Raw genomic sequence first — 21,163 nt, forward strand, 5'->3', positions numbered from 1 at the left:
TAAATATTGGTGTCACGTTGGCTACCTTCCAGTCATTAGGTACGGAAGCCAATTTAAAGGATAGGTTACAAACCACAGATAATAGCTCAGCAATTTCCCATTTGAGTTCTTTTAGAACCCTTGGATGAATGCCATCCGGTCCCGGAGATTTGTTAACATTAAGTTTTTCTATTTGTTCCAAAACCTCCTCTAATCACACTTCAATCCGGGACAGTTCCTCAGATTCATCACCCACAAAGGACGGTGCAGATTCGGGAATCTCCCCAACGTCCTCAGCCACGAAGACTGAAGCAATCATTTAGTTTCTCCGCAATGGCTTTATCATCCTTAATTGCTCCTTTTATAGCTTGATCATCTAGGGGACCCACAGGTTTTTTAGCAGGTTTCCTGCTTCTAATGTACTTAAAAAATATTTTATTTCTTTTTGAGTTTTTGGCTAGCTGTTCCTCAAAATCTTTTTTTGCTTTTCTTATTACATTTTTACACTTGATTTGACAGTGTTTATGTTCCTTTCTATTTATCTCACTAGGATTGGACTTCTTAAAAGATACCTTTTGGTCCCTCACTGCTTCTTTTACATGGTGATTAAGCCACGGTGACTCTTTTTTAGGTCTCTTGCTATGTTTTTTAATTTGGGGTATACATTTAAGATGGACCACTGAGTTACACTGAGAAAATACAAAAAGAAAAGGATAATTTCTCTTTTGTTTTTCAATAAATGTAATACATTTTGATCCATTAAAACATTCTGGAAGTTTTGCAACAGGAAAATATTTTGCTGCAAAATACTGAATACATGTACATGCACTACAGGTAGGATCTCCCTGGTCCAGCACCCTTGGGATCTGACTGGTCATGAGCAAAGGAGTTTGCTAGACCAGGGGAGGTTAGGGCTCTCCCAAAGGTGCCACCAGTCTGTTGGCTAGACTCCCACCCTGGCCACTGGCCCCACTGCCATCCCCGGCCACTGAGCTCTCTGCTCCAGGGCTGGCGGCCAGGCTACCTGCCTCCAGGGCTGCTATCTGGGCTCCACTTTCAGACCACCATCCAGATTCCCCACCTCCTGGGCTCTGCTCTTGGCCCACAGGCTGGGCTCCAAGCTGCTGGTCCCCCTGGATGGGTTCTGCTCTCCACCAGGTGGCCAGGTTCCTGGCCACCGGCCTCTCTGCCACCAACCTCCCAGACAATCCCCACTACCAGATGGTGGAGCTGTGTGCTGAAGTGGTTCTCTGGTCCACCAACATTCGTGTTCGTGTGCAGTTTTACCTATGTTAGCCTTGTAAATAACTCTCCTTTTGTATCTCCCGTTAACAAAATTTTAGATAGTGTTGTCTTTGGTGTGAGACTAAGACTCAATAGGATGAAGTGTCCTAGATTGAAGTGGCATTAGAGGAGGTTTTGGAACAAATAGAAAAACTTAATGTTAACAAATCTCCAGGACCGGATGGCATTCATCCAAGGGTAAGTGGCTGATTCACTGGGACTGGGAATAACTTGAATATTGTTAAAAAGCTTAAGGGGGTAGCTGAGTTAGTCTGTACAGGATAAACTTAAAAAACAAATAGTCTGATAGAACTTTAAAGACTAACAAACATGGAGATGGGAAAAAAGGGAGGAGGGGTTGCCTTGTATACTAAAAATGTACACACTTGGACTGAACTGGAGATGAACGTAGGAGATAGCTGTGTAGAGAGTCTCTGGGTTAAGCTAAAAGGGGTAAAAAACAAGGGTGATATCAAGCTAGGAGTCTACTACAAGCCACCTAGCCAGGTGGAAGAGGTGGATGAGGCCTTTCTTAAATAATTAACAAAACTATCCAAAGCCCAAGATTTGGTGGTGATGGGGGACTTCAACTATTGAGACATATGTTGGGGAAAAAACACAGCGGGGCACAGGCTATCCAATAAGTTTCTGGACTGAATTGGAGACAACTTTCTGTTTCAGAAGGTTGAAAAAGCTACCAGAGGAGAAGCTGTTCTGGATTTGGTTTTAACAAATAGGGAGGAACTAGTTGAGAACTTGAAAGTGGAAGACAGTATAGGGGACAGTGATCATGAAATAATAGAGTTCATGCTCTTAAGGAAAGGTAGAAGGGAGACCAGCACAATTGAAGTAACGGATTTCAGGAAGGCAGATTTTGATAAGCTCAGAGAACTTGTAGGTAAGGTCCCATGGGAAGCAAGACTGAAGGGAAAAACAACTGAGGAGAGTTGGAAGTATTTCAAAGGGACGTTGTTAAGGGCCCAAAGCAAACAATTCCGTTGTGTAGGAAAGATAGAATATATGGCAAAAGACCAGCTTGGCTTAACAAGGAGATCTTGCATGATCTCAAAATAAAAAAGGAGTCATATAAAAAATGGAAACTAGGACAAATAACAAAGGATAAATATAGGCAAGCAACCCGGGAATGCAGGGGCAAGATTAGAAAGGCAAAGGCACAAAATGAGATCAAACTAGCTACAGGCATAAAGGGAAACAAGAAGACCTTTTATAAATACATTAAAAGCAAGAGGAAGACCAAGGACAGGGTAGGCCCACTGCTTAGTGAGGAGGGAGAAGCAGTAACGGGAAATTTGGAAATGGCAGAGATGCTCAATGACTTGTTTCGGTCTTCACCGAAAGACGTCTGGAGGTGTGCCTAACGTAGTGAATACAAGCAGAGAGAGGGTAAGTTTAGAAGATAGGATACACAAAGAACAAGTTAAAAATCACTTAGGAAAGTTAGATGTCAGCAAGTCACCAGGTCCTGATGAAATGCATCCCAGGATACTCAAGGAGCTGATAGAGGAAGTATCTGAGCCTTTAGCTATGATTTTTGAAAAATCATGGCAGACAGGGGAGATTCCAGAAGACTGGAAAAGGGCAAATATTGTGCCCATCTATAAAAAGGGGAATAAGAACAACCCAGGAAACTACAGACCGGTCAGTTTAACGTCTGTCCCAGGGAAGATAATGGAGCAGGTAATTAAGGAAATCATATGCAAACACTTGGAAGGTAATAAAGTGATAGGGAATAGCCAGCATGGGTTTGTGAAGAACAAGTCATGCCAAACTAATCTGATAGCTTTCTTTGATAGGATAATGAGCCTTGCGGATAAGGGAGAAGTGGTGGATGTCATATACCTAGACTTTAGTAAGGCATTTGATACGGTCTCACATGATATTCTTATTGATAAACTAGGCAAATATAACTTAGATAGGGCCACGATAAGGTGGGTGCATAATTGGCTGGATAACCGTAGTCAGAGAGTTGTTGTTAACGGTGCTAAATCCTGCTGGAAAGGGATAACAAGTGGAGTTCCGCAAGGGTCTGTTTTGGGACCCGTACTGTTCAATATCTTCATCAATGATGTAGATATTGGGATAGAGAGTACGCTTATTAAGTTTGCAGATGATACCAAACTGGGTGGGGCTGCAACTTCTTTGGAGGATAGGGACATAATTCAAAATGACCTTAGCAAGTTAGAGAAATGGTCAGAAACAGGATGAGGTTTAATAAAGAGAAATGCAAAGTGCTCCACTTAGGAAGGAACAATCAGTTCCATACATACAAGATGGGAAGTGACTGTCTAGGAAGGAGCATGGCAGAAAGGGATCTAGGGGTCATAGTGGACCACAAGTTGAATATGAGTCAACAGTGTGATGCTGTTGCAAAAAAAGCAAATATGATTCTAGGTTGTATCAACAGGTGTGTTATAAGCAAAACTCGTGAAGTCATTCTGCCGCTCTACTCTGCACTAGTTAGGCCTCAACTGGAGTACTGTGTCCAGTTCTGGGCGCCACATTTCAAGAAAGATGTGGAGAAATTGGAAAGGGTACAGAGAAGAGCGACAAGAATGATTAAAGGTTTAGAGAACATGACCTATGAAGCCAGGCTTCATGAACTGGGCTTGTTTAGTTTGGAAAAAAGAAGATTAAGGGGGGACATGATAGCGGTTTTCAAATATCTAAAAGGGTGTCATAAGGAGGAAGGAGAAAATTTGTTCCTCTTGGTTACTGAGGACAGGACAAGGAGTAATGGGCTTAAAGTGCAGCAGGGGAGGTTTAGATTGGACATTAGGAAAAAATTCCTGTCAGGGTGGTCAAATATTGGAATAAATTGCCAAGGGAGGTGGTGGAATCTCCCTCTCTGGAGATATTTAAGAACAGGTTAGATAGACATCTGTCAGGGATGGTGTAGACGGAGCTTGGTCCTGCCTTGAGGGCAGGGGGCTGGACTCGATGACCTCTCGAGGTCCCTTCTAGTCCTATTATTCTATGATTCTATGATTCTATGGTATCATGAGTTTTCGTAGTAGTTGTGATTTTTTTTGCATAAGAGACCATCTATCAGAAAAGTAAGCTGTAAGCTTACCTGAGTGGCAAGATAGGTTAGAGTGCCCCTACTGACTGTCACTCCATGTTAAGGCCGATTATAGTGAATGAAATACAGTTGGTTTCTATCCTCCTTCTTAACAGTATGCCCTGAGACTGGTACTCACACTCTTGAGCCATTTTAGAAAAACTTGGCAAACACCTCTTCAATGATAGGCCAATGGAGTAGGCAGCAGGATATTGTAAGATGTTGTACTGGACCATGAAACTAATGTTTTCATTAAATTCATGGTTTTTAGTGTCCAGCAGAGTAATGAATTTAAGCTCCTAGATTTGTCTCTTGAAAGTGCTGTGCAGGTTTCCTTGGAGGGAAAAACTAAGAGGTCAGATTTGGTGTAATTTTTTGGGGAAAAAGGTTTGTCCATGGGTTCTAGAGTGTTTCTCTCTTATTGTTCCAGTTAGTTTGAGAACATAGTAATTGCCTGGTTTCACCCAGATAGTTGTTGCTGGGGCATTTGGTGTCCTGGATAAGATACACCACAACTGTGTCTAAGATTGGAAAGTTTTTCTGCCAGAGCACCTGCTTTGGCGGAAAAACTTGCCATCTGTCTACACTGGCCGCTTGAATTTCCGCAAGAACACTGATGATCTCATGTAAAATATCAGTGCTTCTTGCAGAAATACTATGCTGCTCCTGTTCGGGCAAAAGTCCTTTTGCGCAAAGCTTTTGCGCAAAAGGGCCAGTGTAGACAACTCAGATTTGTTTTCCGCAAAAAAGCCCAGATTGCGAAAATGGCGATCGGGGCTTTTTTGTGGAAAAGCGCGTCTAGATTGGCACGGACACTTTTCCACGAAAAGTGCTTCTGTGGAAAAGCGTCCATGCCAATCTAGACGCTCTTTTCCGCAAATGCTTTTAACGGAAAACTTTTCGTTAAAAGCATTTGCGGAAAATCATGCCAGTCTATACGTAGCCCACATGTATAAGCACATGTGGGACTCCTGCTTCTTGAAAGCTGTGTTGCAAGGGGTATTGATCCTCACAGCAGTAGAGATACATGTACAGGTTTTGCAACTTTTTTTTGGCATGAAAGTACTCATATATAATGCAATATATCTTCCTCTGTAAAAGTGATATGTTTGCACTCCAGAGCATTTACTGCTCTTTACAATGGCAGTAGAAAGTGAAGTGTACATTTGTCAGAAAAATTAATTTCTGTAGAAAATGATAATAAATTGTAAATGCTGCTAATTATACAACGCTGCTGGATAAAAAGTAAGAAAAGACTCCATAATGGCCCATAGGGTGCATATCAACAAAACTCATTATAATTGTCATCTGTTTTTTAAGAAATACATTGCTTCCTCAAAAGAGAAGAATACGTTCTGAGCAATAATTAACATGGCCAATATGTGTATGTTTTTCATGCCAAATGCATACTTGGCCACATACTACAAGTCTTCATTGTTCCTAAAATAATGAACTCTGTCTATGTTAAAATTAACTTATGACATGCAAAATAAATCTACCATTTCTTTCACTTGTACGGGCTTAATATGCACTCTGGATATCAAAATGAATCAATCTAGTATCTATTAAAGTTTCCATTGCCAATACCAGAATTACTATTCAACAGCACAGATACCAAAGAAAAACTGGTCTGGGTTCAAGGGCAGGAATTTTAAAATATTAGTTTTGTACAAAAACTTATTGGCTGTGTCTACACTGGGCCACTTATTCCAGAAAATCAGCCGCTTTTCCGGAATAAGCTGCGAGCTGTCTACACTGGCCCTTGAATTTCCGGAAAAGCAACGACGTTCTATTGTACAAAATCAGCCGCTATTCCAGAAAAGCTACGCTGCTCTCGCTCGGGCATAAGTCCTTATTCCGGAACACTGTTCCGGAAAAGGGCCAGTGTAGACAGCCCAGTAGTCTTTTCCGGAAAAAAGCGCGTCTACTGATTGCGAAAATGACGATCGGGGCTCTTTTCCGGAAAAGCGCGTCTACATTGGCCACAGATGCTTTTCCGGAAAAAGGGCTTTTCTGGAAAAGCAGCCTGCCAATGTAGATGCTCTTTTTCCGGAAATACTTATAACGAAAACTATTCTATTTTAAGCATTTCCGGAAATTCATGCCAGTGTAGACACAGCCATTATGTGACTAGAGCATAAAGTTGAATAGTGGTGTCTGGAACTCTAGTTCAAAGAACTAGGCACTGTTGGAGTAGCCATGAAGTCCAGCAGATAAACAAAAGCCAAGATCTTGTAATTCATCACTCAGTGCTCAGAAAATAGATTGTACTCAGTTAACAGTACATAGGATATTAGAGTTTGCCAAGATTGACTATTTTATTAGTAGTGATTTTTCGCTCTCTGATCCTTTGTTTCCCACTCCACATGTCCTCTTCTGTTTTTTTTCCCATTGTACTTTATAAAGGCCTACTAGTTGACAAAGGAAATTGACTCAGATCATAATTCTTTACAGCAGGGCATTCCTGTGAGATTGGTAGCAGTGTGAAATTGAGTAGGAACCCTTTTGTTCCTAGTCAGTTCCAGATTATTGCTAGCAATATGGACAAAGTGTCACTTCACAGGACTTCAATCTCTCTCAATTTCATAAAGGAAGAAGCAATGTGTTGCCAAATGAATGCACATCCCAGGTGTCCAAACTACCAATTACTTTTATCCTTGACAGGAAGGACCCACAGGACAAATGTCTGTAGCACTGATTAGGTTTAAGTTGGTAGCAGCACCACTTATGGTTCTGAGCAGACACATGACATTAGTTTAAAGGGAGTCTTAACTGTAACTGAGAATAAGTCTATATTTTATTTTATCATCAAAAGCTGTACAGAAGCATTTTTTAATAATTCAAATTAGAGAATGAGACTAAATATGATTAAAAACTACAACTAAGTCTGTTGATGGTATATAAAACAAAATGCAGAACTGATTTCTTGAGGCTAACATTTAATAATATAGCACCCAATTTTGCATCCTAAATAGTAAGCATGTGTTATAGAATTTGTAGGCGCACTCTGGAAATTAGTTATCTGATCATTATAAAACTTTGACATACACCTTCAATTGTTTTTATATACAAAATTGGAGACCAAATAAGGCCAACTTTTATTATGTGTTGCATTAATGATGGGGAGTTCAAACTAGTTCTAACTGTGCCCTTGGAAGAAGGTAATTTCTCCTCTGGAACTCATACTTCGTAGTAAAAGAATGTGAAATGACTGCAATAAGTAACAAAACACAATCTGACTGAAATATGACTGAGAACATTTTCTAAGTACTGCTGAAGAGCATATCTACTAAAATTAGAATTAGAAAAAGGAATGTAGTTTTCCTCAGTTTGCCTACAACCATGCCAAAATACTATGGAAACTAGAGATAGTAACTTTCCTTGGTGCTGTCATAATGTATCTATAAGACAAATATTCGACCAATGAAAAATGATGGGTGAATTCTAGAAATGTTAAACTGGAAGGACATAATAGACAATACTATTGCAAAGCACACAAGGACACACCACCAGAAAAGTAGATTGCATCATGGATCAGGTCCCCAGGCCAAAAAAATCTGCTTAAGTACAAGGGAAAAAATACATTCCTAGTTGTCACTAGTCTCCTCACACTAGTTGTCACTAGTGTCCTCACACTATAACTTATATGGAGTATCAAACAATAACAACCCATACTCATGGGGACCACGTTCTGAAAAAAATGTTGCCTGAACTCCCTCTTCTGAACTTGACATAACACCTCATTGTCCAAAGCAAGTTCCTCACAGATTAGCACACATCAGCTCATGGTGGCACCATACCCTGCCATGTATGTCAAGAATGCCAGCCAATACATTAATTTTTTTGCACAAGTGACTATGTCCATGTAGTTTGATATTTTTGGCAAATTATCATGGGGCAGTAATAGATACCAGATATAAAAAGGAGTGAGTCTGGCCTATATGCTCCCTCTCTGGGGGGTAGGCTAGGAGGGTGTCTTTGCCCTATGCCAGAAGTTTGCCTCCTTCCAGCCTGGCAACCTCAGTCCAATAGAATTTGTAGTAGCCAGCACCAAAGCTGTCCTTTAGAGACCAGTGTGATCAGAAGAAAACCAGTGAGCTGCACAGCCATATAAAACCCATATTATGAAAAAGACCAATACTAAATATATCCTATTTGACCAGTCAAGGTTTAAGAGTAGTAAGGAGATGTTTTGTGCTTACAGGAAATATGATGAAGAATTTGGGCTTAGAGTATAAACTCTTCCATACAGATAAATAGAGTGCAGTGCCATAGGGCTGGTAGAAAAAGATCCAGCTGAGAAAGATGGTGACTGAAATGTTTTACAGTAAATGACAAGTTGATGGCTGAATGAGTCCAAGCAAAAAAATGTGTTCTGTTTATGATATCAGTATGTGCACCTCAACAAAGATTCAAGGAAGCAGAGAATTAAAATTTCTACCTAGACTAACAGGAAATAACAGACACAGGAACACCAGCAAATATCAGCCTGGGAACTCTGAACGAGCAGGGAAAGTGTTACTAGACATGTGTATTGCCGTCCAATACATGACGACCAATGTACGACGACCAATACATGATTCCAAAGGAGAGTCATTTAGTTGTCCATGGTGCACACTGAAGCTAGATCAATATATGGCTACTGATGAAATTTCAGTGGAGTCAGATTATGGCCTGCAAAGTGATACCTAGTGAGATGGCAGCACAAGCGTTTTGCAATAACGAATGCAAATAAAGCCTTGGATAAAGAAGGAAAAGACTCAAGATCAAAGTTTGGGAAGTTAAGGGGGAAAACAGCAGAGACACTTGTGGAAGCAGTGCAGGTACAGACGTGGCACAGACTTAGACTTTAAGGACAGAAGGGATTATCATGATCATTTAGTATGACCTCCTGCTTGTTGAAGGACAAAGACCCTCATCAACCAACTCCTGTAATAGATTCCTAATCTCTGCTTGAGTTACTAAAGTCCTCAAATAATGATTTAAATACTTCAAGTTACAGAGATTCTGCCATTTACACCAGTTAAAATCTGCAAGTGACCCTTGCTGCAGAGGAAGGTGACCCCCCCTACCTCCAGGATTTCTAACCTGTGGAAATGTTCTTTCTGACCCCAAAATATGGTGATCAGGTAGACCCTGAGCATGTGGGAAAGATCAACCAGAAAATTCTCTATAGTAACTCAGAACCCTCTCCATCTAGTGTCCCACCAGCCACTGGGGGTATTTGCTGCTAGGAGTCATACATGAGCCACATGCTCCTCATATTGGAAGGCTCTCCAAACCTTCACTACTCTCTAATGGTTAGAAATCTTCATTGAATTTGTGCTTGCGTTCACATTAGTACATAACTCCTTTCTATGCCTGGTATTTATCCCTCTAATGTATTTTTAGGGTATGTCTACACTACCCCGCTAGTTCGAACTAGCGGGGTAATGTATGCATACCGCACTTGCTAATGAAGCCCGGGATTTGAATTTCCCGGGCTTCATTAGCATAAGCGGGGAGCCGCCATTTTTAAATCCCCGCTGCTTCGAACCCCGTGTAGCGCGGCTACACGGGGCTCGAACTAGGTAGTTCGGACTAGGGTCCTATTCCGAACTACCGGTACTCCTCGTGAAACGAGGTGTACCGGTAGTTCGGAATAGGCACCCTAGTCCGAACTACCTAGTTCGAGCCCCGTGTAGCCGCGCTACACGGGGTTCGAAGCAGCGGGGATTTAAAAATGGCGGCTCCCCGCTTATGCTAATGAAGCCCGGGAAATTCAAATCCCGGGCTTCATTAGCAAGTGCGGTATGCATACATTACCCCGCTAGTTCGAACTAGCGGGGTAGTGTAGACATACCCATAGAGAACAAGCCCATCTCCCTCTCTTCTTTTGGTTAGGCTAAAAAAGTCAAGCTCTGTGTGTGATGGTATCCGATTAAAATATGACCAAGTTATACAAAGTATGTCATTTAAGGTGTCCATGAAAAAGTTATGATTTGCTGAATACGATTATCGTATTTGTATGCATGCATCATTTTTCTCTAAAATCATGAATTTCAAATGTGGTTGATCCTGTAATAACACCCATAAGGTATCTCACGTAACAGGTCAGCACATTGTAAAGGGGCACTTCAAGTACATTTACGCACAACAGACCATAGAAAAGACTTATCCTGATGGACAGGCCCTAAAATGGAGGGAGCAATGGGAGTAACTGCCCTGGGATGTGGTGATCAAAAAGGCCCAGGGCTCCTGGCTGCTACAGCAGCTGGAGTCCCAAGACCTTTTAATTGACACTGGAGCACCACATGGCATGCTCCAGGAAGTGTTGAATGTTGGGAGGACACTGTGGTCCTGGTATGCTGAGGGCTTGCCGCTCCTTCCATCCAAGGCCTCACTCATTCCTGGAGTGCAGAACTGGCCAACCCACTACCTTGTCCAGGGGCCCGGCAAGGCTCTCAGCTCCCCTACTGGTAGATCATCCACAGGAAGATCCATTTATATGGTATAGGTAATGACTCTTCTATGACTCCATCAATATGCAAGGGCATGTGACCCTGGACTGTCTTTTTATCTGTATTTTTCTACAAAATTCTACAACCTTATTGTGCTAAGCACTTTGTTTCAAACAATGGATTCTCCTCCACATGCCTATATGTCTTTGAGATGAGATGTCATTGCTTTGTAAAATTACATGAAGAAACTGATTTCAAAATGAATGAAGTCAAATCACCTGATGTGGCTGACAAAATCCAAGAAGCAGTACTTTACTGGTTCAGCTGCATACAGAGAATAAACCTGGTCAAGACTACATAGTAGGAGAGAGTGGTAGGAAACAGACACCCAGGAAAAGCTGTGAAAGTGATGGATGGATTGCATCAAAGAGGATGGTAAGCAAATGGACCTTAGTGCTTCTTTGGACAGATGAAGGTGGCAGATGCTTGCAAGATGACCCAAACCCCAGTGATCAGGTAAGGGGAAGAAGATATATATGATTGTGTGTGTATGTGTGTGTGTGTGTGTGTGTGTGTGTGTAAGTTCAGAAACACACACTATGCAATGTATTTTGTGCACGTTTTATGGTTACATATCAAGGTGATAGGTGTAAAAACAAGTTAAGGCTGTTCCCTACTCTGTCACTCCAAGTGCAGAAAGTGGGGACCTTCAAGAAACTTAAAATGCTTGCCTCTCTAGGCTCCTCCTTAAAAACTCTCCAGGGTCACAAATAACCTGGCTTTGGGAGGTAGCTGTCACCATCAAGTGAAACAAAAGAAAACCCCTTTCTTCTTGAGCCCACGAAGAAAACACTTGACCTTCCTTCCCCAGGGGTATCCCAAGCTCCTCTGCCACAAGAGATCTGGGAATATAGGGTATGTCTAGACTACAGGCTTTTGTCGACAGAAGTTTTGTTCACAGATACTGTCGACAAAGCTTCTGTCGACAAAGAGCGTCTAGACTACATCCAGTTCTGTCGACAAAGCAAGCCGCTTTGTCAACATGAGAGTGTAGACGCAAAGGACAGTGTAGATGCAATAACACCTTCTGTCGACAGAACTCTGTCAACAAAAGGCGTTATTCCTCATAGAATGAGGTTTACATACGTCGACAAAACTGCTGAGTTATGTCGACGTTATGTTGACAGAACTCAGCGGCAGTGTAGACGCAGGTATAGTTTTGTCGACAGAAGTCCACTTTTGTCCACAAAACTCTGTAGTCTAGACACACTCATAAGGAGAAAACAAACTGCAATCTCTGATAGTTGACCTCTTAGTCTTAGGCATGCATACACAGACCTCCTGTTATCTTCCAAGACACAGGAATCAAATTATCACCTAAAAAAGGTGATTTTATTAATAAAACAAAAGATATACTTGATAAGCATACTTGGTTGCTAGGTGTTACAGAGCAACTAAAAATAGAACAGATTAAACCACTGAGAAATGCTATCTCTGGACCATAGCTTAAAATATAGTATATCGAGGAGGCACATGGTCTTAGCATAGAGAAATTTAACCAAACCACAAAACAAAGAAAAAAAAATCAGATCACAACTAAACAGACATTTCCCTATCTACGTACAATCTGTGCTTCAAGGCCTAGTCCATTTCCATTCTAAGTATTCCTTGTAGGCATGGTAGTTCTGCCTGGGTTAATTCATCTTGTTTCCTCAGCTCCTAGCTTAAAACTCTCACAAAGAAAATAGCTGGCAGGTGTATCTTCCAATTCAAATGTCAACATCTTTTTTCCATTGGCTCTCCTGGCTCGCTGCAAACAACCTCTTGTTACCTGAGTTTAACCCTTTAGTCATCAAATGCTGGCGAGCACTCCTCCTGTCCATCACAAGACATACATTGTTAGGTCTTGTGCCTATTATCTTGGAATCTGAGTACCTAATAAATTTACTAATGAGAACACAGGGGTCAGTTTCTCCATTGTGCTCTGGCTGTTTTTGCCCATGTTGCCAACCTGCTCTTAAATAAGTATTAACCATCTTCAGAATAGGGGAAGTCTTAGGCGTGTAGTCACAGCTATAACTCCTATGCTATGACTTCTTAACCTCCAGTACAGGGGTTTTGACCAAGCCATTCTTAAAATCTTATGCCAATCCCTTGGGGGTGGGAACAATCAGCTGTAAAATAGAGTAGCAATGACCCTGGTATAATCTAAGCCAGGGCCTGCACTGACTCTCAGATAGCCAAAGAGTCTGAGCAAAAAAGGTGGTTAACAACCATCTTTGTGTCTCCATCCCCAAACTTGAACATAGATTAGATTGTAATCCAAGGAGTCTAAGAAAGAAGCTTTATGTTGTAAGCATATCCTGCTCAACTTTTCATTTTTAAACTTAGAGAAAAAGTCAAAGACACTTTGCAGCTATAAGTACTTTAAATGTAATAGAAGCTGATGTACTGTAAAATTATCTGTCAGTAATAGTGCATTGTTGAAAAGGTCTTCTGCTCTGTCCTGGAGATGGTGTTTTTCAGATCATGTGAAACATGCGAGATAAACATGCACTGTGTGTAATTCATAGAGAATAGAGTTGGCACGTTATTTACTTTAGACTGAAAAAAGATCAATTTTGCTTTCCCTTTTGTAACTAGAGTACGAACTGATAAAGGGATGGACTGAACTCAGAGTCCACTCATCTCTGATGGGCCAGACTTGTCATTAGGAAAATAAATTTGAAAAATGTTCCATAAAAATTAAAGTGAAAGCCATCTGAATATTTAAGAAACTTTTAAATGAATCACTTAATATAGGGTTGCCAGGTGTCCAGACTTTCCTGGAATGCCAGGTTAAAAGGGACCCTGGTAGCTCCAGCCAGAAGACTATCTAGTGGGCCTAAGGCAGACTCCTTGCCTGCCCTATCTCTGTGTAGCTACCAGAATGTCTGGCTCCTAGGCAGAGAGGCCAGCAGGCTGCCTGTGCTGCCCCTGCCTCAAGCAGCCACTCTGCAGCTAAGGGGGTGATATCTGCAGGTGTGGGCCATGTGCGGAGACTCTTGACCCCTCCACCTAGGAGCCAAACATGCTACTCACTTCCGGAAGCCACGTGAGATAAGTGCCACTCAGCAGGAGCCCACACTGCACTCTCTGCCCCAAGTCAGTCTTCTCTCCCACACCGTAACTCCATCCCAGAGCGCTCACTCCAGCTCCCTTCCTCACCCATGCTCCTTCCCTGGGTCCACTCACAGCTCCACTTCTCAAACCCCAACCTCCCCGCTCCGGCCTGGTGAAAGCGAGTGAGGGTGGGGGAGAGTGCACAATGGAAGGTGAAGGGATGGAGTGACTTGGAGTGGGGCTTTCGGTAGGGGTAAAGTTCGGGCAGGGCAAAGATGTTCAATTTTGTGCAATTATAAAGTTGGCACCCCTGTTTAGAAAGAGCCAGGGGGTAAGTTACACTGACGGCTGTAGACGCTTATCCAGATTATTTACAGACTATCAAGAATCCAAAATGTTATTAGTAGAATGTTTAAAGGAGATTACATTCAGTGAACAGAAAACAAAAGCAAATTTAAACTGTGAACTCTAAGCTTATAATGGAGTCCTGATCTTGACTATTTTCATTAGCTGAAATACCATTTAATGAGAATAACCAGCTGACATTGAAGAGATGCAAATGTAGAACCTGATGCAACCTTTTGCAGTTTCGCAGAATCAAGGGAATCATCTCCCATGAATGCACACATTGACAGCAGCAGCAGCAGCAGCAAGGAAACCAATGCTTTGACTTATGTCTATCCACACCGCAATTAGTCTCAGAGGGGAAGCTGTGTCAGTCTTCACATTTAAAAAAATGAGCTGTCCTGTGGCACCTTAGAGACTAACAAATATATTAAGTCACAAGGTTTCATGGGTAAAACCCACTTCTTTAGATGAATTGGAGACAAAATGACACAATCCAGGGCTAAGGCTAAGGGGCTGTTTAATTGCGGTGTACAAATTTGGGACTGGGCTGCAGCCTGAGTTCTGGGACTCTCCCACTGTGCCAGGTCCTACAAGCCAGGCCCCAGCCCCAGCCTGAACATCTAAGCAAGAGTGAAATTGCTCCTTTACCCAAGCCCAGTGAGTTCCAGTCAACCAGCACAGGCCAGGTTCGGATTTATAATTGTGCAATAAACATAGCTTTAGAACCAACAGAAAGGAAAAGAGCTTTTGAGGCGCTGATGGTCCATCTAAATTAGATGCCTCTGACTAAGAAACCCTGTTGCAAAAGTGGAGATGTTAAACGGCTGACAGTTTGACAGACGTGCTTGGACAGCCAAGAGAAACAAGTCCTGCACTGGTCTTTTGAGTTCTGTTTAACGTCATTTTAATAGGAAAAAAAGGAGGGCAGGAGAGGAAGTTCAGTAATGGTATTCTCTGAGAAATCATACATCTTAAATAACATTAAAGGAGTAGCTTCCAAAAGCTTTCAAACTTTCCTTAAGGAATCTGCCAATGGCAGATAGGCTTTCAGTATAGTTAGGAATGATCTGACATAGTTCCACATGTATGCCCCTAGCATTGTAAACATTTTTACACATACAAACAATTTCATTTGGCACTTCCTGTGAATTTGTCCTTATTGTTTTCACATAAGCAACTAAGCAGGTGGCCTTTTAACCAGAGCTATGTTGTTACTGTGAACAAGTGAGCATGTGGTAGAATTTAATATTAAGCAAACATTTGCAAAGATCATTAAGAATCTATATAATGTGGGGCCTCATTACACAGTAAATCTTGAATGATAAAAAAAGAAATATCTTGTTTTTGAACTTTAGATCTAGAGACAGCTATAGAAGAACAAATACTTCTTTGAGTTATAGCTTTCCTATAGCAAAGCGGACAAAGAATTGTATCTTCCTTATTTATTTTTTAGGGTCACCATTATGCTACTTGGTGGCTTACAAACCTATATTGTGAGGTAATTGATATTTTCTTGTTAGGTGGGAAGAATCTGATTTAATTAGCAAGTCATAATGTCTGTTCTTTACAAACAAGCTATTTTGATTTGAATGGAACATAAACTGTCTACCATATAAACTGCTGTTGGCGCCATTTGAATGAGAGAAAGCAGGGCATATATAAGAGAAAGGAATGGTATGATTTATTTCAACATAATTGTAATCACTTCACACTATGGATGTATTTTAAATAACACAGTTTAAATAGGTTTCATGACAATATTTATGTACTTTTTTACAGATTCGGCAAAATGTTTTCTAGATATTTTTACTGAAATATGATGTGATCAGCTTTAAATAGGGTCAATACAATTGAATGTCTGTATCACTGAAGCTTGAGGGGGTATCCGAGTTAGTCTGTACAGAAAAAACAACAAATTGTCTGATAGCACTTTATAGACTAACAAAACATGTAGATAGTATCATGAGCTTTCATGGGCACAGCCCACTTCTTCAAATGACCAGAGTTCTGAGTTTAGGATGTGCAGACCCAAAATAAACGGGGGGGGGGGGGGAGGGAGGAGGGGAATGGGAGACAGGGAGCAGAGAGCATAGAAAATAGGGAGGTTAAGAGAATCAGTGAGTATCTGAAGACTGGGTAGTTAAAATGAAGCAGACAAGAACCAAAGTTGATAGACAGTATGTTAAGGCTACAAAGAGAAACATTACTGCTCGTTGAATTACTCCAGGCAGGGAAGCAAGCCACAGAGTCCTAGATATATACATTTACACGGAGACTTGCTTACATGCAAACACATGTATAAGTATTGACTTTCTTTTTTGTCACATTCGTGAAATTTGGCCCATTATTTGGCCACCAAATTGAATACAAGATTATTACTCAATAAAAATCAAGTAATTAAAGAAAAGTGAGTGTGGTAATTTGAGATTAAGATAGAAGGACAATAAAACAATTAAAACGCTGCTATCTTGTTTAAATAAATGCCAGTACAACTAGTTATGTCCAATAATGAACTAGAGAACTATTAATCATACTGGCCCAGATTGTCAGATGGCTACTCACACTGATATACAGTTATTCCATGAGTAATCTCACTGATTTCAACAGGACTATTTGCTTGAGTGACTACTCAACCCCGGTGCAGGGTTGCGGGGGGATAACCTGGCTTATTGTTATGATGACTGTGTGATCTAGAGTAGTTTTCACATTTTAAAGAGGCAAATCAGTAGGGCATAAATGAGGAGTTACCTCTGTAACCCATGCACCAGAATGTAGAAGAGGGTTTTCTAAATGTGCTCAAAAGATGACACCTGAGTAGAATGAAGGGAAAAGGATGAAATGTCTCTTAGAAAGATCAGAGTGTTACAAACTAAAAGCCAAACTTACCATGAGAACTATTGTGGTAACTATGGTATAACTATTGTGTATTTATACAAATAGATAATTAAATGTGAAGTCTTTAAGGGTCTATAAACTGGTTTAGAATTTTCTAATCTGTCTCTTACAGAGAGAATTTACTTAATGAATATGCCCAGTATTTTTCTGAAGACCCTAATCACATACTAACCTTGATCTTTCAAGTATAATACATAAAAGGATAATATGAGAGAAATAGTGAGCTAGTAAGGAGAAGTTGATGCTTTGGTAAAAACAAACAAGCAACCAACCGACCAACCAAGCACACTTTAAACTCAAGTTTGTGGCAGCAACCAAACTCAGGAAGTAAAGGTCAACTGAAATTCAGCAAGAATTATACCTAGAGATTTGGCATAATCAGCAGTCATTTTTTATCCTGCACAATGACTTTTAGGGGCCTATATTCACTATGGCTACGTCTACACTGGCCAGTCTTGTAGATGGTGATATTTATCACCGTGCCTCATTTGCATACTTAATGAGCTGCCATTTTTGCTCACGGGGCTTTTGCACAAGAAGGAGCAGCCTACACTGCTCCTTCTTGCACAAACACCCCCCCCCCCCATTGCGCAAGAGCCGTTCTGGCTGAAAATAAGCAGCAGAACAACTCTTGCACAAGAGGGGGGTTTTGAACAAGAAGTAGCAGTGTAGATGGCACCTACTTGCGCAAAAGCCCCTGCACAAAAATGGCAGCCCATTAAGTATGCAAATGAGGAGTGGCGCAATGCCAAGCCTCATTTGAATAGCTTCTTGTGCAAGACCAGCCAGTGTAGATGTAGCCTATGTGTGATTCCAATTATATGAATGGTGTTGTCATATTATATGAAAGATGGAGTTGAATTTGGTCCTTTTTTCTGTAGCTTAAGATTTGACTTCACATAATTCTTGATCCTTGCCAGATATTAATTATTAAGTTTTCTAGGTATATCCCATACTAATGTTCCTTCAATGATCAGTGATTTTGTTTTCTGTGATTCCCGACAGATACGTATAGTATGCTTTTTTTCTGATGATTGGCTGGCTCATCAGATATTTTTACATATTATTTATAAATATTACCACAACAGCATGGGATTGGTTATGAAATCTTACCATTGGTAAAGTTGCAAATGGGTAGGAAATACATAAGCACAGATGTACACTGAAATATACCAATTATATATATCTGTCGTCTTGATGCAAGATGGAAATCTATCCTTTCAAACAGACTGTTAAACTAGATGGATGCCCTGTTCAGGCATACATAACAGCCATTATGCATTTAAAAGCCAGGCTATGATCAAGGGTTCAGTTTAAGCATTGTTGTTGTTGGGTTTCTTGAATCATTTCCCACTCAGACAAACTGCCACTGACTTCTATGGATATTTTTCTGACTAAGGTCTGAATAAAATTAGAATAAGGGTCTTTGAATTTGTTTCCTGTTATTAATCTTTTGGAGAAAACTTCATAGTGCCTTCAACTTTAGCTTGAGAATTGTGGGATATTGGCAAAAGGTATCCCAGCTTAATGAAGACCTGCCTTGATAATTATTTTGGGAAAGATTTTCTTTGGGGTTTAAGTTAACTGGAGTGTGAAGTGTTTTAAATTCAGGGAAACTATTTCTCAATAGAGCAGAGCATTCTGGGCATTTAGTTCAAACTTCCAACTGCTTTTTATTGGTTCCAAGAAGTAAGTTTCAAAACACAGCAATAGTCTTATTGACTCTTCATCAGAAACCACAAGGGGTTGGTGGAAACCAAAATAGATCAGACAAAATATTCTAGTGGAAAGTGCTTGAATTTTAACTAGGGGAGCTAAAGCAAGCTGTTCCTTGGAGCATCTAGTTTTTGATGCTTCGAACTTGGGATGGATGGAGGCACCCATCTCCTTGGATGTGGCAGGTAGAAGAGTGGGCCATCCAGTCAACTACCCATAAAATCCTCTGAAAAGGGGAGGGAGCTACCCATCAAGATGGCAGAAGTGGGCTCAGTACGGTGCTAAAATGATGACTCTTAATGGCCTCTTATATATAGTTCTGATTAGATTTAATGTTTCCTTCTGGCTGTAAAGTCTATGAATATATGAAAAGGGCTTGTATGTCACTCATATCCAAGAAGATGAAACACTCTGGGAGAAAGAGGCCGAGTGGAAATAAAACTGACAAAGGGATGTGAGCCTGGGGCTGCTTGGTGGAAATGGAATCAAATAACTTGGATTTGCTTGTGGAAGAAAAACTGGGCCAAACATATGCCAATAGGTTCAGTTATATAGGTTCATATCTGCATTTTTGGCTGGAAGTGAAACTCCAAGTTAACTGAAATGTCTGTGATAGGTTCTCTTGTGACAGGTTCTCATAGCTTTTGACTGAAGTTGAATTTAATTTCTTTTTGAAAAAATCTTTTAATTAAAAATGAACAAAAGTCAAGTAGTCTTTAAATTATTAATGCCCTAGTGCCAAAAAAAATGTAAAAAATGGAACCAGTATTTTTTTCCTTGCATCAGTGTTCATTAATGCACATATCTAATGATAGTTGGAGCAGTAAAAGGAAGTTTGTAAAAATCCTAATTAAAAAAAACCAATTACATGTTTTACAGGAGAGGTGTTTTTTTTTTAGTTTAGCTTCCATTCACATTCCTGCCTTGCATACTGATCTCTGCTTTGCATTGTTTCCATCTGCATCCTTCCTGCCTAGCCAAGGCTCCTTTGAACTTTCCAGAAAAATGAACTTGATCACTAGGTAGAAATATAATTGTTTAACTTAAATCATATTTACAAAATTGTCCTTGAAAATGATCAACACGAGCTCAAAACTGAGTCATCTCCTCTCACCATAATTAAAAGCTGAGCAAGCACTCAACTCAGAATTTAGTCTCTTTTCTGCCTAGGGGATGACCTTTATATACTGTGATTTCCTTAAGTTTATATTCATTATTCAAATTCACTTTTCACATGTTAACAAGTTTCAATACCATTTTTTAATCCCACAGATATATTTTGAACAGTTCACTTTGAAATTTGAAATTGCAGTAATCATAGTATTCTTCATTAGTGTAATAGGAGATGAGGAATGAGATTTTTATTGAATAATGATAGAAATGTAGCCATGTTAGTCTGGTGTAGCTGAAACAAAAAACAGGATTATGTAGCACTTTAAAGACTAACAAGATAGTTTATTAGGTGAGGAGCTTTCGTGGGCCAGGGTCTAGCCCATGAAAGCTCATCACCTAATAAACCATCTTGTTAGTCTTTAAAGTGCTACATAATCCTGTTTTTTGTTTCAGATTTTTATAGAGGAATTCATGTGCCACTATGGATTCCTACAGGATGATATTTATTTAAAAGTTAATGGAAACCAGACAATACCAGAAGAACAACATCAACCTAAATCCATTTGGGCTTGTCTGTTAAATTATAGTATGAGGATTTGACATTTGACCAGGGTTGATACTTGTTTCTTTTTAACAACTGCATTACAGATTGCAACAGCCCATATCATTCGGAAATGACCTCCTCAGGATTACAATAAAGCACCAGGATCATGACATATGGTGCCCTAAAAACATACTGAAAGAACACATTTCAAGGATGGCTTAACACTCCACCTCAAAATATAATACTTGGGAAAAGAATATTAATACCATACTAGATGCAGGTTTCAGACCTTTACCTTTGTGGCAGCATCAAAACAGACAAAGCCCATGCCAAAGTCGATGGTAAGCCCCATAAGATGACTTTCCAAAACACAGGCATATGTCTTGCACTGCAAAAAGTCAAAAAAACAGTTACTACGCTAAGTAGCACAGCACTTGTTTGTTAGCTCCAGCAAGCTCTCTTTGTTTGCTCCAGTGCACACATCTCAAAATCACTGTCAGAGAAAGGGTCACTTATATGTACTAGGTCAATTTCATTCCTGGTCAAGCTCAGATTACTCCAGAGAGGAAATTGTGCCAATACAATAAAAAGTGTCTTTCATTTCACTTTGAAAAAATAAATTAATTATAATTCAACACTAATTTTAATGGCTCACTGTAGCAA

General features: G+C 40.4%; 1 protein-coding gene across 3 annotated transcripts in view; it reads right to left on the reverse strand.

Moving 5' to 3' along the window:
- SNTG1 (syntrophin gamma 1) overlaps positions 1–21,163 on the reverse strand; it is a 532,439-nt gene that overhangs the window by 27,755 nt on the left and 483,521 nt on the right. For all 3 annotated transcript variants that reach the window (XM_014577356.3, XM_006112171.4, XM_075920716.1), the window contains one exon: positions 20,796–20,888. In XM_014577356.3, coding sequence (XP_014432842.2) covers positions 20,796–20,888 — 93 coding nt within the window. The remainder of the gene's footprint in view (positions 1–20,795; positions 20,889–21,163) is intronic.

This window comes from Pelodiscus sinensis, chromosome 2 (assembly GCF_049634645.1).
Source record: "Pelodiscus sinensis isolate JC-2024 chromosome 2, ASM4963464v1, whole genome shotgun sequence".
NCBI lineage: Eukaryota > Metazoa > Chordata > Testudines > Trionychidae > Pelodiscus > Pelodiscus sinensis.